This window comes from Chiloscyllium punctatum, chromosome 30, assembly GCF_047496795.1.
Source record: "Chiloscyllium punctatum isolate Juve2018m chromosome 30, sChiPun1.3, whole genome shotgun sequence".
Taxonomy (NCBI): domain Eukaryota; kingdom Metazoa; phylum Chordata; class Chondrichthyes; order Orectolobiformes; family Hemiscylliidae; genus Chiloscyllium; species Chiloscyllium punctatum.
Genome location: NC_092768.1, coordinates 26,338,942 through 26,364,084, shown reverse-complemented (window position 1 = coordinate 26,364,084; position 25,143 = coordinate 26,338,942). Strand labels below are relative to the sequence as shown.

The 25,143-nt window shown below is 44.9% G+C and overlaps 1 protein-coding gene across 1 annotated transcript in view; it reads right to left on the bottom strand.

Annotated features, from left to right (window-relative positions):
• Window positions 1–4,603, bottom strand: part of LOC140455535 (uncharacterized) — a 76,212-nt gene extending 71,609 nt beyond the window's left edge. The window contains 5 exon segments of the mRNA XM_072550475.1: window positions 1,334–1,449; window positions 1,555–1,577; window positions 3,691–3,924; window positions 4,018–4,113; window positions 4,193–4,603. Coding sequence (XP_072406576.1) covers window positions 1,334–1,449; window positions 1,555–1,577; window positions 3,691–3,924; window positions 4,018–4,113; window positions 4,193–4,603 — 880 coding nt within the window.
• Between the last annotated feature and the right edge of the window lie 20,540 nt (window positions 4,604–25,143).

Below are 25,143 nucleotides of genomic sequence, written 5' to 3'. Positions count from 1 at the left end.
GAAAAAAGAGATTGGGCCCGCCTGAGTGCATGATGGTTGGGCTTAGGCAGGGGCTTGAGAGAGGGGTGGGGCACTAGGCAAAAAGGAGACCTGAGGCTGGGGTGTTTGTGTCCTGGGGTAGTGTCCTCAAACCTGGAAAGGGAAGCCCGGGCTCAAGTCCTACCTGCTCCAGGAGGTGTGTAATAACATCTCTGAAGAGTGTGATTAGCAAAATAGGTTCAAGGCTGTGATAGACAAATTTCTAATCAGTAAAGGAATTCAGATTTATGGGGCCGTAGCTGGAAAGTGGAGTTGATGATTAGCAAGTCGGTCATGATCTCGTTGATTAGCAGAGAGAACCTGATAGGCAAGATTGTCCACTTCTTTTATGGTCCTGTGGATTGGAATAGAGGGTGTGGCCTGGCAAGGTGCGGGGGGGTCTGACTGAAGTGCTCAGGATTCGGGTTCTGGCTGGCCAGAATACACAAAGGTTGAAAGAGATCGGCTGTTCAGGGATGGTTGTGAGCAGACAGCAAGTGTAAAAGGATAGACAATAATTGGAGAGAAGTGGAAGAGACTCAGCAATGTACTGGGGATAGTCAACACACAGAGGAGCGGCAGATTAAAAATAAATGCTTATGGAATGGGATGAAAAGTGGGCAGCGAGAGACACACAGAAATCCAGAGAAACGCTTGCAATGGTTTTCTGTGCTACTTAATGAAAGTTGCATAAATATAATCACTACATGTGCACATCTTTGATAACACTCTGTGGCTGAAATTAATGCAGGCTACTTTAAAATTGCCCTTTGGGCAGACATTGGTTAAAGCAGCTGAAAGAGGATTTGAACGGTTTGGGCCTGCAGTGAGCAGCAGAAATCCTGTCAAATGGGAAAAGTGGTTGCCTGCTATGAAACAATGAAGAAACTCAGCAAATGTAAAATTGCCCAGAGAGAGTGAAAAGACTGCTTTGTTTCTTCACAGGACACCTGGGCTCCAAGGCTAGCATGTTTCCCCTGCATGGGCCAGGGATCTGGAATTTGAACGTTTCCAAGCTGATCAGAGCCTGACTGTGAGAACCTGGGAGCTTTTGAGAGTTCGTTCTGATTTTGACAGATAGATGGATAAATGACATGTTTTGTACCTGGGACTGGTCACCTTATCATCGGGTTTGGACACTTGGTTTCTTTGTGTCATTTCCAATCTTGAACGCTACCCTCAGGTCATCCCTTGTCTAGGGCAAAACATCATGGCCTCACGACACATGGACATCAGTCATTAGCCTGGGAATTGGTATATGCTCTTCCAATTGTGTATTGTAAATTAGAAAAAAGACAGAATGTAAGAAATTTACCAGGGTGAATGAAGTTAATCATTTTCTTCCAAGCCATGTATTGTAAAGGGCCCTTGAATCTTTCGATGGGTAGGACAGCTGATGCAACTGTTATCATTTGAATGTCGTCACCAGTGCTGTGAGTTTTCAAAAGCTGATGTTAAAGTTTATAATGTGTTAAACTTTTTATCCCCCTGAAATTTATGCCAAATCAAGCAATGTCAGTAAAGGCAGTGTCCTACCTCCATTTCTGGTTAACTTCCTCCTGAAATATTAAGAAAAAGAGGAACAGTGAAGGTAGTAGCTGACTTCAGAATGAAACTAGTCCCACAGAAGAGTTATATTGGATTCAACGTGTTATGTTTTTCTCTCCAAAAATGTTGCCCAGGCCAGCTGAATTCCTCCAAGATTGCTTTTTAAACAGAAGGCAAATAACGACTGACTTTGTGAAGCGTGAAGTGAGTCCAAAAACGGAAATACATGGGTTCCACATGCACGTCAACAAATAAAGTGTAACATGTTTTTTAACCGTGTCTTGTTGGCTAAAAAGCATCCATTGTTGATGTGGAGGAATCTTTCTCCATAATTTTCAAAGTGGAACATGAATATTAAAGTGTCAATAGATGTAGAGCTGGAAAAGCACAGCAGGTCAGACAGCATCCAAGGAGCAGGCAAGTTAATGTTTTGGGCCAAGACCCTTTATTGCGATTTGGGAGGGAGGGGAGCCCAGAAGTAAACAGAGGGAGGGGGCTGGGGCTGGGGGAAGAGTAGGTGGGATGGTGATAGGTGGATGCAGGGGGTTATTGTGATTGGTCCGTGGGAAGGATGGAGCTGACAGGTAATTGGGAGGATAAACAGGTTAAGTCAGGTCAGGGAGGTGAAGAGAAGGCAGGGGTGAATGCAATAGATGAGGTTGTATGAAGTGCAGGTGAGTCTCTACTGGATCTGGAAGGCGATTTGGGATCTTAGACAGAGGTGATAGGGGAGGTGTTGCAGCAGACGTTTACCTCTTGCAGTTGCAGGGAAATGACTGGGCACAGTGAAGTTGGTGAGGAGTGTAGAGTTGACGAGGGAGTCACCGAGTGAATGGTCCCTGCAGAAAACTGACAGGGGTGGGAGAGGAAATATCTTTTTGGTGGTGGGGTCTGATTGTAGGTGATGGAAAATGTTGGAGGATGATGCATTGGATTCAGAGGTTGGTGGTGTGGTTCCTGACGATTTAGGGGACTCTATCTTTGTTGTTGGGAGGAGGGAGAATTTGAGGGCAAAAGTGCAGGAGATGGAGGAGATGTGGTTGAGGGCATCCTGAATTACAAAGGAGGGAAAACTATGGTCCCAAAAGGAGGAGCATATCTGGGATATCCTGGAGTGGAAGGCCTCATTCTGAGAACAGATGTGATGGAGGCAGAGGAGTTGGGAGTGTAGGATAACATTTTTCCATGAGGGTGGATGAGAGGCAGTGCAGAGGAGGCAGTTGTGGGAGTCAATGGGTTTGAAATGGATATCAGTGGTGAGTCAGTTTCCGGAGATGGAGACTGAGAGGTCCAGGAAGGGGAGAGAGGTGTCAGAAACAGTCCAGGTGAATTTGAGGGCAAGGTGGAATGTGTTGGCAAGTTGACAACTGCTCAAGTTCCTCGCGGGAGCACAACACGCACCTATGCACTTATCAATATAGCGGAGGAAAAGGTGAGGGATGCTGCCGGTGTAGTTGTGGAAGAGGAACTGTTCCACGAATCCCGAAAACAGACAGGCATAGATCGGGCTCATGCAGGTGCCGGTGGCCACCCTGTTTGGTTTATTGGAGTGATGAGCATGGGAGTGGATCAGACAGAATGACGCATTTCGTTGACTTTTGAATACTGCAGAGAGATATCAGTCTCTCGCACAGCCACAGTCAGATTGACCCTAAATGTGGGACATGTGTGCAAATATAACATGAGTTTCTGGAAGATGTTTACCTTGCGTAACACAGACTTAATCACAAACCAGTGTCAAAATTGCGATATTTCAGTCCAGGGAGGGAAAAGGTGTTTTGGAGATACGTACATATAAATCTTCGACAAGAACAGGATTGCTTCATCGAAACAAACACAGAAAATGTTTCAGGAATTCCGAATAAGAGCCATGTCGGACTCGAGAAACATTAATTCCATTTTTTCTCCACAGATGCTGCCAGATCTGTTGAATTTCTCCAGCATTTTCTATGTTTGTTTCAGATTTCGAGCACCTACAGTATTTTACGTTTATTCCCTCATAGGCAATCGGGTTTCACTTGTTTCCGTTTTGTACCACAATTGCCGAATTTATTTCACTTTAATAATTAGTTATTTTGTAACTGAGTGAAGTTTCACTGAACTGAGCAGCAACATAATCCTCACCCTTAGAAATATCAGGTCGTCTTTTTGTTCCATCCGTTTCTGCAACTTTGAGAGTTTCTCCTCAATAGAATTTAAATTCTCCTGAATCTCTCCCAGATTTTTCTCCATTGTTTCTACAATCCTCTCCTCTTCTTCCCTGAGATCTCTGAGTAAACGCTGCTCTTTCTCAGTGAGAATCTGGTGCATTTTAGTGAACTCGGATGTGATGTGGGTCTGCAGACTGCTCGCCTGTTCCTACCAAATGAAATGTGAAACCTCATTAATGTCCCGCGATAAAGGGAACAAAACTAACCGAGATCCCAGAGAATCAGCACAGGGAGAGCTCACCCTCACTTCGGAAATCTTCCGTTTCTGGGTCAGTTCCGCTTCAATTGTCTCTGACTTCCTCTTTGTGAGAGAATCCAATGAACATTGAAGATGACCCTAGCATTGGGAAAGACAATTACAGGATGAAAGCGTTTGACAATAAAATTAATCGCGTAATCGATTTCGTTCTACTTACCTTATAGATTTCAACTGCTTCCGTAATTGGCAGAAAATTGTGAGACTTGTGTTCCCGCGAATCTCGACAAATCAGACAGATCAATTTCTTGTCAATTGCACAAAGCAGCTTCAGATCTTCCTGATGTTCCTCACACTGAAGTTTACTTTTGTTCTCGTTCGGGTTCGATGTTAATTCTCGAGCTTTCTCGGCCAGATTCGCTAAGGCTCGATTTATCCTGAGGTTTCTTTCCGGAAACTCGCTTCTACATTCTGCGCAGGAGTTTATCCTATTCTTTTCCCAACTCTGGGTGATACAGGAGCAGCAGAAATTGTGACCACAATCCAGTGTAACCGGATCGGTGAAGAAAGCAAGGCAAATGGGACAAATCGTCTCCTCGGTCCAACTCTCTCCCTGCTGCCTGGCTGCCATGTCGAAACTAAACACTTCTTCCGGGTTCAATTCACTGTCAGGATTTAAAGTTTACACTTTGCTGAATACATCCAGTGCCGTGATTGGCCATTGAGATTCACTACAATGCTCAACAATTTGGTGTCCTGCCTCGGCTCCCTTTTTCACCACCCCCACCCCTCTTTCTACCATACTCCGGTTCTGTCTCCCTATTCTGCTGTGGGCTCTACCACCCTCTTTTGAAGCCGATGGGACACAGGGTTATAGCTAACAACTCACCAGTTCATCATTTCAACACTGAACTCGAAGTTCAAACAGTGTCGGAGCAACAAACGTGAAAAACAGTTGAGGTGGAGTGACTGAATTTTCACAGAGCATTCTGAGTGGGATGAAGGACAGACTCGGTGGAAAAGGGGAGTAAGAGGGCAAGGATGTTTTGCTCTCTACGGTATTCAGTGCCGACTATAATGTGGGGAAACGTGGTCCAGATCCAACTTCTGCAGATGCACAGGCACCATCCCCCCACCTTTTCCTCTGTTACATTGATAACTGTATAGGTGCCACCCAATGCTAAAAACCAGGAGGTTGAACAGTTCATCAACTTCACCAACACCTTCCACTCTGACCTTAAGTTCACTCGAACCATCTCAGACACATCTCTCCCCTTCCTGGACCTCTCTGCCTCCATCTCCAGTGACAAACTCAACACAGACATCTATTTCAAACCCACCAACTCCTACAGGTATCTGGACTACCCGCCTCCCATCCTACCCCACTCGGGCAAATGCTCTATCCCTTCGTCTCAATTTCTCTGTCTCCGCCATATCTGCTCAGAGGAGGAGCAATTCCACTCTGTGACACTGCAGGTGGCCTCCTATTTCAGGGACCAAAATTTCCCCTCACATGTGCCCTCCAGCAATCTCCTCCACTTCCTGCACCTCTGCTTTTGAACCTCAACACTCCAACGCAACAAGGATAAAACCCTCCTGGTCCTCACCTTCCATCCCACTAATATCTAGGTACAAAGCATCATCCTCCACCATTTCTGCCACCTACAAACAGACCCCCACCAACAGAAACATATTCTCTTCCCACACCTATCAGCGTTCCACAGATGTGACCTGCCCATCTTCTTTCCTGTCTAACCACTCCACCCTCCCCACCGACTATCACATCTCCATTTGCATCCACCTTATTGCCTTCCCAGCTACCTTGCCCCCAGTCTCACCTCCACCTTGCTATTTATCTCTCAGGCTTCTTTGCCCCCACATCCGAATGCAAAGCATATGCCCAAAATGTCAACTCTCCTGCTCCTCAGAAGCTGCCTGACGTGTTGTGCTTTTCCAGTGCCACATTTTTCAATTTTAAGTACATACAAGCATATGAATGGAAGACACAGAGGCAGGTGGAGCCGTTGAGCCTGCTCTTCATTCAATATGATAAATACTAAATTTTTACCTCAGCTCCCATTTACTTCTCAGTCAATATATCTATTAAATTATTCCAATATCCCATAACTGCATCAGAAATGTGTTTATCTCCGCCTTGAATGAGGATCCAAAATCTCATGGGTTGGATAATTTTGCAGATTCACAGCGCAAGAAGCTGCGACTTGTCTCATTCACATATAATATTGAACATGTGCATAACCCCTCAACCTATGTTCTCGATCTCCCAGCGAATGTTTTTACCCTTTGAAGCCCTTTCAAATATCATTTAACTTTCAAAAGGATTATCTCTCAATCTTCCAAAGATCTTTGAACACAGACTCTCATTCTTTCATAATCAGAAAACACTCTCAGCTATGAATGTTCAGCATACATCCTCTAGGTTTGGATTTGGTGATCAAATGTACACACAGTTCATCTGACGTGGTCTTACTAAATACTTATGCAGTTGAAGTGAACCTACTTTAATGCTGCACTGCATTCCCATTAAAACAGAGGTCAATGTGTTCTTTGTCTTCCTAATTGATCGTTGCACTGCCATTAGTGGTCCTTCTACAAATACACCTTAATTTCTGTAATTTTCATAATTCAGATGTTAACAATTTGAAGAAACAACTTCATTTCTTTTGAGTGAAGTAAATAACATCACCATTTCCCAAATTAATCCATCACCTGCTATCTTGCTTGATAAAGATGACAGGATCTCTTTCCTGTGTCTTTGTGGCCTCCTTCTTCTATCCTCACATAGTTTCCTATCATCTGCAAATTTGGTAATATGACTCTTGGTCTTTTTACCTATAATATTGACACAGATTGTAAACATTGTAAAAATTGTAAGTCCCTGTGCACTAATCATTCTGGCAGTACATGAATGACAGTCTGTCAACTTTAAAAGATTCCATTTATCCCAATATTCTATACATTCTGAATCCTTAATTCACACCAATACATTCCCCTTCTCTATGAAGAGAGACAGTTAACTCAACTGCTTATCTATATTTTTGTATATATGAGTATACAACCTTTGCTAGCTCCCCATAACGTACCCTATCAATTACATTACCCCAGAAGGCTGATTAATTTGTAAATTCCTTGATTCCTTTTTGAAAACTTACCTCAATCCCATATGATCAGACAATACTTTTTAGACTTCCTTCATAATTTCACTGATTTCACCAGGACAGGCTCATATTACCACCTCTTTCTTTGATTTCATTCCCTCTTTGACGATTATGAATTCTCTTAAGCAAGGAGGTGGAATCAGCGCATAATATTCAGCAGTCTCACAAATGCGTTATACAACTGAAATAATACTTCTTTACTTCAGTACTCAAATCATTGCAATAACATTTAGCATATCATTGGTCTTACTAATTATTCGTTGCAATGACACAGTAAATTTAGACTCATAGGGATGTACAGCATGGAAACAGAACCCTGAGTCCAATTCGATCATGCCGACCAGATATCCTAAATTAATCTAGTCCCAATTGCCAGCTCAAGGCCCATATCCTTCTAAACCCTTCCCATTCATGTACCCATCCAGATGCCTTTTAAATCTTGTAATTGTACCAGCCTACACCATTTTTCTGGCAGCTCATTCCAAACACACACAAACCTCTGTGTGAAAATGTTCCCCTTTAGGTCCCTTTTAAATAAGAACATAAGAACCAGGTGCGTGAGTAGGCTGTCCAGCCCTTCGAGTCTGCTCTACTATTCAATAAAGGTCATGGCTGATCTTTTTGTGGACTCAGATCCACCTATCCGTTCTCTCACGGTATCCCTTAATCCCTTGATTGTTCAAAAAAATCTCCCTTATCTTTAAAAACATTTACTGAAGTAGCATCAAGTACTTCACCAGGCAAGGAATTCCATAGATTTACAACCCTCTGGGTGAAAAAGTTTCTTCTCAATTTAGTCCTAAATCTTCTCCCTCTAATCTTGAGACAATGCCCTCTTGTCCTAGCTTCATCTGCCAGAGGAAACCTTCTCTCCACTGTTATCTAATCTTTTCATAATTTTATATCTTTCCATAAGAAATCCCTCATTCTTCTGAATTCCACTGAATATAATCCCAATCTACTCAGTCTCTCCTCATATGCCAACCCCCTCAACTCTGAAATCAGCCTAATGAATCTCCTCTGCACTCCTTCCAGTGCCAGTACATCCTTTCTCATGTAAGGAGACCACAATTGCACACAGTACTCCAGGTGTGGCTTCACCAGCACCTTGTACAGCTGGAATATAATCACTCTGCTTTTAAAATTTACCCTAATGATATTATAAATCTCTAGAAGGTTCTCAGCTTCTGACACTCCAAAGAAAACAGCTCCAGCCTATTTAACCTCACCCCATAGCTCAAACCCTCCAACCCTGGCAACATCCTTGTAAATCTTTCCTGGACTCTTTCAAGTCCTAGAACATCCTTTCTATAGGAATGAGACCAGAATTCCAAATATGGATACCACTTCAACATCAACATTTCTAAATCTTGGGAGAGAGAGAGAGAAAAAATAAATAAGTGGTCAACTATACAGGGGGACTTGCAGAACAGAATGAGTGATGAACTACAGGAACCAGGCGATCTTCCTGCCTTTACTGTTGTTGCACAGGTGGAAGGTGGCATGGTATTGCTTTGTCAAGAATCAGAGCAATACCTCTGATGTCAAGCGCTGTTGTTAAATTATATTGTGCAAACATCACTTTACAAAAGCGATTGTAATTAAATTCCATAAAGTTTATCCACAATGTATTTTGTTTTTGAAAATTTGCCTCTGAATCTAATCTGTTCTTTCTCAAGTGGTGTTACAAATTCTGTGTACAGGAGTTAAGGTGCAACTGGATTGAAATGTGAGAAGCTGCAGATTAAATGTGTAGTTACCTATTCTTGGAGTAGTTCTTAAGTGAACTCAGGAACTTTAATTGTATTGGCAGATGCTTAGGAACAACTGATAGAGTTTGTTGTTCAAAATAAACACTGGAGCAGCAAAGCAAAGATGTACTGGAGTGACACAGGAATGTGACAGAGATTATCACACAAAAGGTTGAGAAAGGTTAAAATAATCTGGACTAACCTGGTTTATTCTGGCCATGTATGCCTTCCAGTTAAATAAAAACTACAAGGAGGAGTGGTCAGCGAAGATGGCTATCTGTCTGTCTATCTATCCAACAGGATCAGATGGACTGAGGAATGGCAGATAGAGTTTAATTTAGATAAATGAGAGGTATTGCATTTGGGTAAGGCAAGTTGGGGCAGAACTCACAGAGTTAATGATAAGGCCTTTGGGAGTGTTGTCAAACTAAGAGACTCTAAGGTTACAGGTGGTTAGCTCCTTGAAAGTGTAATAGCATGTAGACAGAGTGGTGAAGGTGGCATTTGGCATGCTTGCCTTCCTTAGTCAGTGCATTAAGTATAGGTTTTGTGACCATATGGGACATTGATAAGGCCACTGTTAGAATCCTGTGTTCAATTCCTATTTCCCTGGTGTAGGACAGATGTTGCAAAACTTGAAATGTTTCAGAAAATATTTATAAGAATGTTGCTGGGATTGGAGGTTTTGAATTATAGGGAGACACTCAACAGGCTGGTGCATTATTCTGTGCAGCATTGGATGAATGGGGTGACATTCTCCAAGTTCAGAAATTCATGTGCGACATGGATATGGTGCATAGTCAACGTCTTTATTTTTGTAGGGGTGTCCAAAGCTAGAGCTGAAAGGTTTAAATTGAGGGGGAGAAATTTAAAAGGGATTTAGCAGCAATTTTTTTATGCAAAGGGTTGTGTGTGTATGGAACGAGCTGACGCAGGAAGTGGTGGAGCCGGGTGAAATTAGAGTCAGAGAGTCATAGAGATGTACAGCATGAAAACAGACACTTCAGTCCAACCCGACCATGCCGACCAGATATCCCAACCCAATCTAGTCCCACCAGCCAGCACCTGGCCCATATCCCTCCAAACCCTTCCTATTCATATACCCATCCAAATGTCTCTTAAATGTTGCAATTGTACCAACTTCCACCACTTCCTCTGGCAGCTTATTCCATACCCGTACCACCGTCTGCGTGAAAAAGTTGCCCCTTAGGTCTCTTTTATATCTTTCCCCTCTCACCCTAAACCTATGCCGTCTAGTTCTGGATGCCCACACCCCAGGGAAAAGACTTTGCCTATTCACCCTATCCATGCCCGTCATAATTTTTTAAACCACTATATCGTCAGCCTTAGCCTCCGACGCTCCAGGGAAAACAGCCCCAGCCTGTTCAGCCTCTCCCTATAGCTCAAATCTGCCAACCCTGGCAACATCCTTGTAAACCTTTTCTGAATGCTTTCAAGTTTCACAACATCTTTCCGATAGGAAGGAGACCAGAATTGCACGCAATATTCCAACAATGGCTGAACCAATGTTCTGTACAGCCGCAACATGTCCTCCAAACACCTGCACTCAATACTCTGACCAATAAAAGAAAGCATACCAAACACATTCTTCACTATTCTATCTACCTATGACTCCCCTTTCAAGGAGCTATGAACCTGCACTCCAAGGTCTCTTTGTTCAGCAACACTCCCTAGGATCTTACCATTAAGTGTATAAGTCTTATTAAGATTTGTTTTCCCAAAATGCAGCACCTTGCATTTATCTGAATTAAACTCCATCTGCCACTCCTCTGCCCATTGGCCCATCTGGTCCAGATCTTGTTTCAATCTGAGGTAACCCTCTCCGCTGTCCACTACACCTCCAACTTTGGTGTCATCTGAAAACTTACTAACTGTACCTCTTATGCTTGCATCCAAATCATTTATGTAAATGACAAAACGTAGGGGACCTAGCACCACTCCTTATGGCACTCCACTGGTCACAGGCCTCCAGTCTGAAAAACAGCCCTCCACCACCACCTCTGTCTTCTACCTTTGAGCCAGTTCTGTATCCGTATTCCATGAGATCTAACCTTGCTAACTAGTCTCGCATGGGGAACCTTGTCGAACACCTTACTGAAGTCCATATAGATCACATCTACTGCTCTGCCCTCATCAATCTTCTTTGTTACTTCTTCAAAAATCTCAATCAAGTTTGTGAGACATGATTTCCCACGCACAAAGCCACATTGACTATCAGTCCTTGCCTTTCCAAATACATGTACATTCTGACCTCAGGTTTCCCTCTAACAACTTGCCCGCCACTGACGTCAGGCTCACTGGTCTATAGTTCCCTGGCTTGTCCTTACTATCCTTCTTTGCCAACCTTCAGTCTTCCTACACCTCACCTGTGATGATCGATGATACAGGTATCTCAGCAAGAGGCCCATCAATCACTTCTCTAGCTTCCCACAGAGTTCTCTGGTACACCTGATCAGGTCGTGGGGATTTATCCACCTTTTCCCATTTCAAGAATTCCAGCACTTCTTCCTCTGTAATCTGGACATTTTGCGAGATATCACCATCTACTTCCCTACAGTTAATATCTTCCATACCCTTTTCTACAGTAAATACTGATGCAAAATACTCATTTAGTGTTTCCCCCATTTTCTGTGGCTCCTCACAAAGGCCTTTGTGACTGGGGGGTGTGATACCTGTCGAATTGAGGGACTGACGGGTTGAACACCATGGGAGGTAGTGAGCCTCGGGGGAAGTAAAATAAGATGCCAGGGAAAACGAATAGAGAAGTCCCAGAAAAACATTCCTCCGGAAAGTCCTTTGGGAGGGATGTTCCCCTAGGTTTGATTGGGGTTAAAGTCCCCTGGGTTTGATTGGGGTTAGAGTCCCCTGGGTGTGATTGGGGTTAGAGTCCCCTGGGTGTGATTGGAGTTAGAGTCCCCTGGGTTTGATTGGGGTTACAGTCCCCTGGGTGTGATTGGGGTTAGACTTCCCTAGGTTTAATTGGGGTTAGAGTCCCCTAGGTTTGATTGGGGTTTGAGTTAGAATTGCCTTGGTGACTGGGAGTGTGATACCTGTCAAATTAAGGGACTGGCAGATTGACCACTATGGGAGGCAAAGGAAGCAAAAATGAGGTGCCTGGGATAAAGGGTAAAGAAGTCACAGAAGACATCCCTCTAGAAGGTCCCTTGGGACGGATGTTGAAAAATTGGAAAAATAATTCTGTTCAAGGGAGAAGGATAAGAAAACTATGATAAAATATTGTTGTTTTGTTTGGACCAAAGAAAGTATTCGTCCACCATCGGTCTTTTGGCCGAAATATGGGTCAGACAAGGATTGGGTCTGTCAGTTGTTGAAGTCAAATGAAAAACAATCTTTCTGTAAAGAGGAGTCCGACCATGTCTCCTGCTGGCAGGGCAGTCGAGACGCGCATTTATATAGTATGAAAACTATGACAGGAAAGGAGGAAAAGTCACCCTCAGCACCTCCTCGCCCTTGGGACGTTCTTGACCATTTGCCCCCGCCAAATGACACCCACCCCCAAAACGAACCTGATGATCTACAAACCGATGGCGCTGGGTTAGGGGTGGTGGATGGTGGCTGAGGCGTTAATTACGGAAGGCCTGCTGGAACTCTGCATGTTCCCCTATAATACCCCCATTTTGCCAGGAAAAAAAAGATGGTACCTATCATGTGGTACAAGATTTAAGGGTGCTTAGCAGGATAGTACGGACTCGACATCCGGTAGTCCCTGATCCTTATACCCCCTTGAGTCAAATCCCACACGACCACAAGTGGTTCAGTGTGGTGGACCTAAAGGACGTCTTTTGGGCATGCCCCCTGGCAAAGGAAAGCAGAAACATGTTCGCCTTCGAGTGGGAATACCCAAGAACGGGGCGGAAACAGCAATATAGATGGACAGTGCTTCGTCAGGGATTCACTGAGTCCCCAAACTTGTTTGGCCAGGTTTTAGAAAACATTTTGGAAAGGTTTATAAGTCCCCAAAGGACAAATTTGCTGCAATATGTAGATAACCTACTGGTCACGGGACAAGATGAGTAAGGAACAATGGAAGCAAGTAACCAATTGCTAAATTTTCTGGGACAATAGGGATTGAGGGTTGCGAGGAATAAATTACAATATGTAGAAAGGGAAGTAAAATACTTTGGACACCTGGTCAGTGAAGGGAAAAAGAAAATAAGTCATGAAAGGATTGAAGGGATAGTGGGAATGCCACTCCCTCGGACTAAACAGGAATTGAGGAAATTTCTGGGGCTAATGGGATACTGTAAATTAGATTTAGATTACTTACAGTGTGGAAACAGGCCCTTTGGCCCAACAAGTCCACACCGAAGCACAACCCACCAAGACCCATTCCCCTACACCTAACATTACCGGCAATTTAGCATGGCCAATTCACCTAACCTGCACATTTTTGGATTGTTGGAGGAAACCGGAGCACCCGGAGGAAACCCACGCAGACACGGGGAGAATGTGTAAACTCCATGCAGAGAGTTGCCTGAGGCAGGAATTGAACCAGGTCTCTGGCGTTGTGAGGCAGCAGTGCTAACCACTGGGCCTCTGTGCTGCCCAAATGGATTGATTCGTATGCCTAAAATACAAAGAAATTATACCTTAAATTGCTGGAAGAAGAACCACAGTTGTTAAAGTGGACAGAGGAAGAAAAAGAATTAGTGGAAGGATTAAAGAAAAGTTGGATCCATGCCCCTGTCCTTGTGTTGCCTTCCCTAGGCAAGCCCTTTCACTTGTTTGCCACTGTTGATAAGGGAGCAGCCCTAGGGGTCCTGACCTAGCAGTGGGGATGGATGAAACAGCCGGAAGCATTCTTGTCTAAATTATTAGATCCAGTTTCTCGAGAGTGGTCCAAGTGTGTGCAGGCAGTAGCAGCAACTGCACTACTGGTGGAAGAAAGTCAAAAACTCACATTCGGAGGGGCATTGATAGTAAGCACCCTGCATCAAGTACGGGCCATAGTGAACCAAAAGGCAGGGCAGTGGCTTACAGACTCTAGAATTTTAAAATACGAAGCAATTTTAATAGAGAAGGATGACCTTATGTTGATCACAGACACTTGTCTGAATCCAGCTACTTTTCTCTGGAGGGGGAAGGACATAGCTCCCTCGATCCCAGAACATGACTGCCTTGACATCATTGAATATCAGACTAAAGTAAGAATGGAATTTAGGGACTTCTCTCTCTACGCAGGGGCCAGACTGTTTGTGGATGGGTCCTCCAGAGTAATTGAAGGCAAAAGACACAACAGATATGCGGTAGTTGATGGAACGGAGGGGAGTGTAGTCGAGGCTAGTAGGCTGCCCAATGACTGGTCGGCACAGACTTGCGAACTCTATGCGTTAGAACGTGCACTTAAGGCCCTGGAGGGGAAGGAAGCGGCGGGAGCTGGGCGGAAGTGAAGTCAGAGCGCAAAGTCGGTCGGGAAGGTAAGTGATTGTTATTTGAGTGGAGAAGGACTCAATCAGCTGAACAGGTAAGCTACTTAGTGTTCTTGTTTTGGAGACTAAGTGTAGAGTTATGGCAGCACAGGCAGTGGAATGTTCCTCCTGCAGGATGTTTGAGGTAGGGGTGACCACCGATGCTCCTGCCGACTTCATCTGTAGGAAGTGCAGCCAGCTCCAGCTCCTCACAGACCGTGTTAGGGAACTGGAGCTGGAGTTGGATGAACTGAGAATTATTCGAGAGGCTGAGAGGGTGATCGATAGAAGCTACAGGGACATAGTTACGGCAGAGAACAGAGGTAGCTGGGTACAGTTAGAGGTGGGAAAGGGAGGAAGCAGGCAGTGCAGGGATCCCCTGTGGTCGTTCCCCTTAACAATAATTATACCGCTTTGGATACTGTTGGGGGGGAAAGCCTAGAAGGGGTAAGCTGCAGTGACCGGGTCTCTGGCACGCAGTCCGGCTCTGAGGCTCAGAAGGGAAAGGGGGAGAGGAGGAGAGCGCTAGTTATAGGAGACTCTATAGTTAGAGGGACAGACAGGCGGTTCTGTGGACATGGGCGAGACTCTCGGTTGGTTTGTTGCCTCCCGGGTGCCAGGGTCCAAGGCGTCTCGGATCGTGTCTTCAGAATCCTTAAGGGGGAGGGTGTGCAGCTAGAAGTCGTGGTGCACATTGGCACCAACGACGGAGGTAGGAAGAGGGGTGGGGAGGTCATTCAGGAGCTCAGGGAGTTAGGCTGGAAGCTGAAAGCTAGGACGGACAGAGTTGTCATCTCTGGGTTGTTGCCGGTGCCACATGACAGTGAGGCAAGGAATCGGGAGAGAGTGCAGTTGAACATGTGGCTGCAAGGATGGTGTAGGAGGGAGGGCTTCAGGTATTTGGACAATTGGACTGTATTCTGGGGAAGGTGGGACCTGTACAAGCAGGACAGGTTGCACCTGAACCAGAAGGGCACCAATATCCTGGGAGGTAGGTTTGCTAGCACTCTTCAGGGGGGGTTTAAACTAATTTGGCAGGGGATGGGATCCGGACTTGTAGTCCAGCAAATAGGTTAGCTGTTTTTCAGGATGTCCAAGAATGTAGGGAGCCTATGGAGAAGGTATCACTGACAGGTAATACTTGCGGACACAGAGATGGGTTCAAGTGTGTATACTTCAACGCAAGGAGTATCAGAAATAAGATGGGTGAACTTAAGGCGTGGATTGGTACTTGGGACTATGATGTTGTGGCCATCACGGAAACGTGGATAGAAGAGGGACAGAAATGTTATTGGAGGTTCCTGGTTACAGATGTTTCAGTAAGATTAGGGAGGGTGGTAAAAAAGGAGGGGGTGTGGAGTTGCTAATTAGAAATGGTATAATGGCTGCAGAAAGGCAATTTGAGGGGGATCTGCCTTTGGAGGAAGTATGGGCTGAAGTCAGAAATAGGAAAGGTGCAGTCACCTTGTTGGGTGTTTACTATAGGCCCCCCCATAGCAGCAGAGATGTGGAGAAACAGATTGGGAAACAGATTTTGGAAAGGTGCAGAAGCCACAGGGGCGTAGTCATTTCAACTTCTCAAATATTGATTGGAAGCTCTTTGGATCAAATAGAATGGACAGGGTCGTGTTTGTGCAGTGTGTCCAGGAAGCTTTTCTAACTCAGTATGTAGATTGTCCAACCAGAGGGGAGGCCATATTGGATTTGGTACTCGATAACGAACCGGGACAAGTGATGGGCTTGTTAGTGGGTGAGCATTTTGGTGATGGTGACCACAATTCTGTGACTTTCACCTTGGTTATGGAGAGAGATAGGCGCATGCAACAGGGTAGGTTTTACAATTGGGGGAAGGGTAAATACGATGCTGCAAGACAGAATCTGAGGAGCATAAGTTGGGAGCATAGGCTTTCAGAGAAGGATGTCATTGCAATGTGGAACTTTTTCAAGGAACAGATATGATGTGTCCTTGATATGTATGTATCTGTCAGGCAGGAAAGAGATGGTCGTGTGAAGGAACCTTGGTTGACGAGGGAGGTTGAATGTCTAGTGAAGAGGAAGAAGGGGGCTTACATAAGGTTGAGGAAACCAGGTTCAGACAGAGCGTTGGAGGGATACAGGATAGCCAGGAGGGAGCTGAAGAAAGGGATTAGGAGAGCTAAGAGAGGGCGTGAAAAATCTTTGGCGGGTAGGATCAAGGATAACCCCAAGGCCTTTTATGCGTATGTGAGAAACATGAGAATGACGAGAATGAGGGTAGGTCCGATCAAGGACAGTAGTGGGAGACTGTGCATTGAGTCGGAAGAGATAGGAGAGGTCTTGTATGAGTACTTTTCTTCAGTATTTACAAATGAAAGGGATTGTATTGTTGAAGAGGAGAGCATGAAATGGACTGGTAAGCTAGAGGAGATACTTGTTAGGAAGGAAGATGTGCTGGGCATTTTGAAAAATTTGAGGATAGACAAGTCCCCCGGGCCTGATGGGATATATCCTAGGATTATGTGGGAGCAAGAGAGGAAATTATAGAGCCGTGGGAATGATCTTTTCGTCTTCACTGTCAACAGGGGTGATAGCAGGGGACTGGAGAGTGGCAAATGTTGTGCCCCTGTTCAAAAAAGGGAATAGGGATAACTCCGGGAATTACAGGCCAGTTAGTCTTACTTCGCTGGTAGGCAAAGTAATGGAAAGGGTACTGAGGGATAGGATTTAGGAGTATCTGGAAAGACACTGCTTGATGAGGGACAGCCAGCACGGATTTGTGAGGGGTAGGTCTTGCCTTACAAGTCTTATTGAATTCTTTGAGGAGGTGACCAAGCATGTGGATATAGTGTACATGGATTTTAGTAAGGCATTTGATAAGGTTCCCCATGGTAGGCTTATGCGGAAAGTCAGGAGGCATGGGTTAGTGGGAAATTTGGCCAGTTGGATAGAGAACTGGCTAACCGGTCGAAGTCAAAGAGTGGTGGTAGATGGTAAATATTCAGCCTGGAGCCCAGTTACAAGTGGAGTTCCGCAGGGATCAGTTCTGGGTCCTCTGCTGTTTGTAATTTTTATTAATGACTTGGAAGAGGGAGTCGAAGGGTGGGTCAGTAAATTTGCAGACGATACGAAGATTGGTGGAGTTGTGCATAGTGAGGAGGGCTGTTGTCGGCTGCAAAGGGACTTAAATATGATACAGCGCTGGGCTGAGGAGTGGCAGATAGAGTTCAACCCTGTGAAGTGTGAGGTTGTCCATTTTGGAAGGACAAATAAGAATGCGGAATACAGGGTTAACGGTAGGGTTCTTAGTAAGGTGGAGGAGCAGAGGGATCTTGGGGTCTATGTTCATAGATCTTTGAACGTTGCCACTCAGGTGGATAGAGCTTGTAAGAAGGCCTATGGTGTATTAGCGTTCATTAGCAGAGGGATTGAATCCAAGAGTCGTGAGGTGATGTTGCAGCTGTACAGGACCTTGGTAAGGCCACATTTGGAGTACTGTGTGCAGTTCTGGTCGCCTCACTTTAGGAAAGATGTGGAAGCTTTGGAGAGGCTGCAGAGGAGATTTACCAGGATGTTGCCTGGAATGGAGAATAGGTCGTACGAGGATAGGTTGAGAGTGCTAAGCCTTTTCTCATTGGAACGGCGAAGGATGAGGGGTGACTTGATAGAGGTTTATAAGATGATGAGGGGAATAGATAGAGTAGACAGTCAGAGACTTTTTCCCCGGGTACAACTGAGTACAACAAGGGGACATAAATTTAAGGTGAAGGGTGGAAGGTTTAGGGGGGATGTCAGGGGTAGGTTCTTTACCCAGAGAGTGGTGGGGGCATGGAATGCGCTGTCTGTGGGAGTGGCAGAGTCAGAATCATTGGTGACCTTTAAGCGGCAATTGGATAGGTGCATGGATGGGTACTTAAGCTCGGACAAATGGTCGGCACAACATCGTGGGCTGAAGGGCCTGTTCTATGCTGTATTGTTCTATATTCTATGAAGGAACTGTCTACACAGATTCTAAGTATGCCTTTGGGGTGGCACACATTTTGGAAAATATGGCAGGAGAGAGAACTGGTAAACAGTAGAGGGAAAGAACTAGCCCAATGAGGCATTAGTTCAGCAAGCATTGGAATCCCTTTTGCTGTCAAAGGAGATAGCCATAGTCCACATTAATGGTCATCAGAAGGGAGATGATCCCGAGATAAGGGGAAATAGGTTGGCGGATGAAGCCGCTAAGGAGGCAGCTCTGAACCCACAGGTCACCCCATTATTTACCTTGGTCCCGACAATACAGGAACTGCGGGGAGACCACTATTTAGTGCGAGGGGAAAGAAGGGTTTGGAGAAACGAGGGCTATGAAAACAGTAGAAGGGAAATGAGTGCTACCCAATGGTCGGGAAATGTTATCCGAGATGCTGATGCGATAAATCATGGCTGTCCTCCATCAGGGGAGTCATTGGGGAGTGCAGGCAATGTGTGATTTGGTTCTTAGGAAATGTGGATGTAAAGGGATATACACGACTGCCAAACTGATGTGCGAAGGCTGTGTAACATGTAAGAAGATAAATAAGAAGGTGCAAAGGAAAAAGGTCCCAGGAGACCCTGGGCTAAGACCATTCCAGAGCATTCAGGTGGATTACACTGAATTGCCCTGGGTAGGAAGGCTAAAATATATGTTGGTTATAGTAGACCATTTATCCGGTTGGGTGGAAGCATACCCCCTGGCCGCAGCAACAGCAAGTGAGGTGTCTAAGATAATTCTTGAGCAGATAGTTCTCCAGTATGGGATATTGGAGCGTATAGACTCAGACCAGGGGAAGCCACTTCACCTCTAAGGTGCTCCAGGGAATAATGCAAAGTTTGGAAATCTCCTGGGATTTTCACACACCCTGGCACCCTCCGTCTTCAGGGAGGGTTGAGCGGATGAACTGTTTTAAAAGACAGTTGTCCAAATTGGTAAAGACCAGAATCCCCTGGACCCAATGTTTGCCGATAGCACTCCTACGAGTGTGAACGGCTCCAAGGAAAGATTTGGGTCTGTCCCCTTATGAAATATTGTTTGGGCTGCCATACTTGGGAACGACAAGGGGACTGCCGAGACTAAGGACTTGTTCTTAAGATAGTATATACTGGTCCTATCCTCCTCTTTGTCTTTTTTCAGGAGACAGGGTTTACTCGCACAGACTCCATCTTTTGCCGTTCATCCAATCCAGCCGGGAGATTGGGTCCTTGTGAAGTCACGGACAGAGACTAAATTACAACTGGATTGAGAAGGGCCGTACCAGGCTCTTTGGACTACTGAAATCAGGATAAGGACAGCAGAGAAAGGTTGGACTCACTACACCAGAGTTAAAGGACTAGTGGAGTCTCTGGTTGAGAAAGAAGTCTGGACAGCCGAATCAATGAAAGAACCATTGAAACTCAGGCTAAAAAGACTTTGAGTGGTTGATTATACAGTGGTGACGTGAGCGTGGGATAATTTCTTTAAGATTGTATATTAAGTCTCTCGGTACTTCAGCACTATTTTTGGAATGAGGTGTTTACTTAGGTATATGATCTTAGCTCTCCTAGTCTTAGGATTTTGTTGAACCTTGGTGTGGTCCTCTTGCTTGGTGGTAACAGTCCCCGAGAGTGCTAATCCGCAAGTAATAGATACCAATGCCTGCAGCCTAGTTGATTGTAGAAATGTAGGAAATCAGAGGCAGTATAGGTACTCAGAGATACATCTTAAGTCCTACGGGGATGGTCTTGGGGTGGTACTTGGATTAATCCACTCGTCACAGTACACCGGGGCCCCTTCCGGCCAGCTCGAGTGTCCCGATAAGAAGTGTAACTCAATATATTTAACGATAAAGAAAACCACATGGCACGAAGCGGTTCTGGGAGGGGACACCTATCAGGTCCAATTAAATGAAACATTTGGGATAGAGATGAAAGCAAAAGGGAAGGATTTCTCAGGCTGTTGTTTCCACAATCAGGTGGGCAAAGGCAAGTGGCCAGTCTAAGTGAATGAAAAGATCACTCGGGTGCGACAGGTATATCCTTTCGCCCCTTCCAACAACCCTAAGGTGGTAAAAATTATAGAGGTGAAGGACTTAAAACAGACCATCAAAATAGAAATTGGCTGCGGGGATACAAATGCCTGGCTTGAATGGGTAAAGTACGCTGTGAAAAGTCTGAACAAAAACAATTGCTCTGCTTGTGCCTCCGGTAGGCCAGTGGCCCAGGCTCCTTACTGCTTGGGTGGCAGCGAGACAGGAAGGGCATGGAATGTATGATAGCCCTGTATCAGGTTAAGACTGCATGGAATAATGGGAATTGTACTTCCCTATCACTAATGTTCCCTCCCTTGGAGAAGAAAGATTTTAAAATCCCCCCCACATTTTTGGCCACGGTCGGCAGTCACACACTGTGTGTTATTAGACAAGGTCTAAATCAGTTCAGAGACTTGGGGGAGCTGAAATCGTGTATCGAAATTGAAAATGTGACCGGAACGGACAAGGGAGGGAACTACTCAACGCTGCAGGTTCCCCGAGCGGATCTGTGGTGGTACTGTGGACGGAGAAAACTGAGACCCACCCTACCTCCAGATTGGGGAGGCATATGTGCAATTGCACAATTGGCAATCCCATTCACTTTGGCATTTGAATTAGATTTGAATTAGATTAGATTACAGTGTGGAAACAGGCCCTTCAGCCCAACAAGTCCACACCGACCCGCCGAAGCGCAACCCACCCATACCCCTACATTTACCCCTTACCTAACACTATGGGCAATTTAGCATGGCCAATTCACCTGACCTGCACATCTTTGGACTGTGGGAGGAAACCGGAGCACCCGGAGGAAACCCACACAATTGGCAATCCCATTCACCTTGGCATTTGAAAAGGAAAGGATTGTGAGAAAAGGGAGTCGGAGTAAAAGATCATTATTGGATACTTCTATTGATGATCAGATACATTTAGACTCTAGAGGAGATCCTAGAGGGGTGCCGGATGAGTTCAAGGCTCGCAACTGGACTGCAGCAAGTTTTGAGTCGGCTCTCTTCTGGTGGGTAACGGTCAACAAGAATGTGGATTGGATAAACTATATTTTCTACAATCAGCAGAGGTTCATTAACTACACTAGGGATGCAGTCATGGGTATAGCAGAGCAGCTCGATGCAACCAGCAGAATAGCTTGGGAGAACAGAATGGCCTTCGACATGATCCGAGCTGAGAAAGGTGGCATGTGCGTGATGTTAAGGGGGATCTGTTGTCCCTTTATTCCAAATAACACAGCACCCGATGGTTCAATCACTCCAGCCCTGCACGGGTTGACTACCTTAGCAGGGGAGCTGGCTGGGAATTCAGGAGTAGACACATCACTCGCTGGGTGGCTGGACTCATGGTTTGGGAAATGGAAAGGTGTAGTGGTCTCCATACTCACCTCCTTGATAGTGGTTGCTGGAGTACTGATCGCTATAGGATGTTGCATCGTACTTCTGCACGGGGACTAACCCAGTGGCTGATTGAAACGGCCCTGACTAAACAAATGCTCCAAATAGGTAGTCAGCGAGAGGAACTCTACCTGTTGAACAATGAGGGGATGAGTGACCTTGAAGAAGTTTCCAAGATAGATGAGGTCTCAGGGATGCTGCTGACACACTTGGAGGCGGCCAGTGAGGGATATGTAGAAGACAACAAAATATTAGCCAAAAAGGGGGAATTGTGGAAAATGTGGCTAAGTGTTGCTTCTTATGAAATCATAAAGACTCAGCGTGCAGAAGTGATAAGACCCAGTGTTGTGTCAGCAAAAGTAATAAGACTCAGCAATCAAGGGGGGGTTGCACGCTAACAACAGGGCACAGACAGATGTGGTAAGCCGATTAGATTAGCAGCTGCACAGAGCAATACAATTGTCACATATGAGGTAAAAGGGGAGGTACAGGGAGGCTCAGAGAAAAATGTATAAATGTATAAATAATATTATTCAGAAGTGTGCCTACTTTGTGGTCACCCGGGCTTGCAAGAACGTATGAATAAAGACTGCTTCGGAATTTTACTTGGACTAAAATTATTTGGCAGTGAGCTTTGTTTCTTATGCTATGATATCCCAGTCCCATGTTCCTAACCATGCCCTGAGTTCATCTGCCTTCCCTATCAGGCCCCTTGCATTGAAATAAATGCAGTTTAATTTATTAGTCCTACCTTGTCCCTGCTTGCCCTGACTGTTTGACTCACTTATGTTCTCAACTGTACCAGTCTTATATTGATCTCTTTCCTTGCTACCTCCCTAGGTCCCACCATCCCCCCACCCCTCCCCCCACCTTACTAGTTTAAAATCCTCCCGAGCAGCTCTAGCAAATTTCCCTACCAGTATATTAGTCCCCTTCCAATTTAGGTGCAATCCATCCTTCTTGTACAGGTTACTTCTACCCCAAAAGAGATGCCAATGATTCAAAAATGTGAATCCTTCTCCCATACACCAGCTCCTCAGCCATGCATTCATCTGCTCTATCCTCCCATTCCTGCCCTCACTTGCTCGTAGCACTGGGAGTAAGTCCAGATATTACTACTCTTGAGGACGTCCTTTTTAAATTTCTACCTAACTCTCTGTAATCTCCCTTCAGAATCTCAACCTTTTCCTTTCCTATATCATTGGTTCTAATGTGGACAATGAAGTCTTGCTGGCCACTTTCCCCCGTGAAAACATTCTGCACCCTCTCTGAGATATCCTTGATCCTGGCACCAGGGAAGCAACACACCATTCTGCTTTTTTGCTGCTGGCTACAGAAACATCTGTCTGTACCTCAGACGACAGAATCCCCGAACACAATTGATCTCTTGGAGGCATTAGAGCCAGTCTCAATACCAGAAACTTGGCTGTTCGGGCTGAGAATCCATCACCCCCTACATTTTCCAAAACAGCATACCTGTTTGAAATGGGTATGTCCACAAAAGACTCCTGCCCTAGGTGCCTACCTCTCTTACCTGTCCTGGAGCTAACCCATCTATGTGACTGTATCTGAGACTTTCCCCCCTTCCCATAACTGTCATTCCATCACATACTGTTGCTGTTGCAAATTTCTCATTGCTTCTAACTGTCTCTCCAACTGATGCATTCGACCTGATATTTTCGCATCCAACAGCATTTATGGCAGATATAATCCACAGTAACCCTTAAACTCTCAAAACTCCCACAGCTGACAAGAAGTACATATCACTGTACTAAAGGCCATTTTTGCTCCTTCACAATCTACAGACCCAGAAAATAACATTGCCTTATTCCTCCACAAAACACTGCACCATGTTAAATTAATAGTTTTGGCTTATATTTTAAGTTTAATCAAGAGACAAATCTCCAAAAACATATAATCAAAAAAGAACCCACTCTAGTCACTACAGCAGCCTTTCTGATGGACACACCTAAAACAACGATTAACTTATCTGATTCTGTGCTGTGAACTTCACCCAAACAGGTTCCTCCAAGATTAGTTGTGAATTTCACTGTTTGTTAATTTTCCCAGATGCACTCCACTGTCCAGCGATATATGAATTCAAAACAGCAAAGGCAGTAACTGTGCATATAGCATTTCAAAGGCATCTGAAAGGTTACATGAAAAGGAAGGGTTTCGAGGGATATGGGCCAAATGCTGGCAGATGGGACTGGATCAATTGAGGATATTTGGTCGGTAATGGACTAGTTGGACTGCAGGGTTTGTTTCCATGTTGTATAATTCTATAATTCCATGAACAAGAAGAAGTTCTAATATGAAAAAAAGTGACAGCTTACACATTCAATTGAAACAAGATGAAAGTATATGATGAGGAACATTATAAAGGATGCAGATAGATTGAAAACTAGAACAAAATATAGAGTTGCAAGCAGAAATTGCAGATTGTAGGGAGAACGAAAGGATACAAGGAGGGTTCCAGTGGAATTAGTTCAACAACATTGTTGCCTTTCTTGAAGTAGACCATCCTTCTTGCATAGACAAAACTAAACAACCCCGACATAAATAGATGAACAATAAGCAACGAAAGCTGCAATACATGCTAGTGAGAGATGTGACCGTGATACATGCTGTGATCGCTGTTTTCTGGAGGTTTCAGACTTTACTAGGATAGGGTACTGGAAAGCAAGTCCTTGACCATCTCAACTGCCTTATACAGTAAAGGACAAGACATTTGATACAGTACGAGACAACAAATCTGTGAGGAAATGTATGGGTTAAGGAATAAAAGGGGCAATAGCAACATGGATACAAAATTGACTGAATGATAGGAAGCAGAGAGTGTAATGGTCAATGGATATTTTCAGGTTGGAGGGGGCTTGAAGTGGAATTCTGAGGGATAAATATTGGGACACATGCTTTTCCTGATATACACATTAATGATCTAGACCTTAGTGGCTCAAGGGTGGTACAGTGGCTCAGTGGTTAGCACTGCTGCCTCTCAGCGCCAGGGACCCAGGCTCCATTTCAGCCATGGGCAACAGTCTGTGTGGAGTTCCCTGTATCTGCGTGGATTTCCTACGGGTGCTCTGGTTTCTTCCCACAATCTAAAGATGTGCTCATCAGATGAATTGGCCATGCTCAATTGCCCATAGTGTTAGGTGCATTAGTCAGGGGTAAATATTGGGTGGGGGAGGGGGTCTGGGTGGGTTGCTGTTCGGAGGGTAGGCATGGTCAAAGGGTCTGTTTCCATACTGTAGGGAATCTACTCTAATCTAATCAACTCTAAAGTTTGCTAATTATGCAAAACTGGGAAGAATGATCAATTGTGAGGACAGTATCAAATTCCAAGAAGGACATGGCCAGATTGGCCAAGTGGGCAAGAG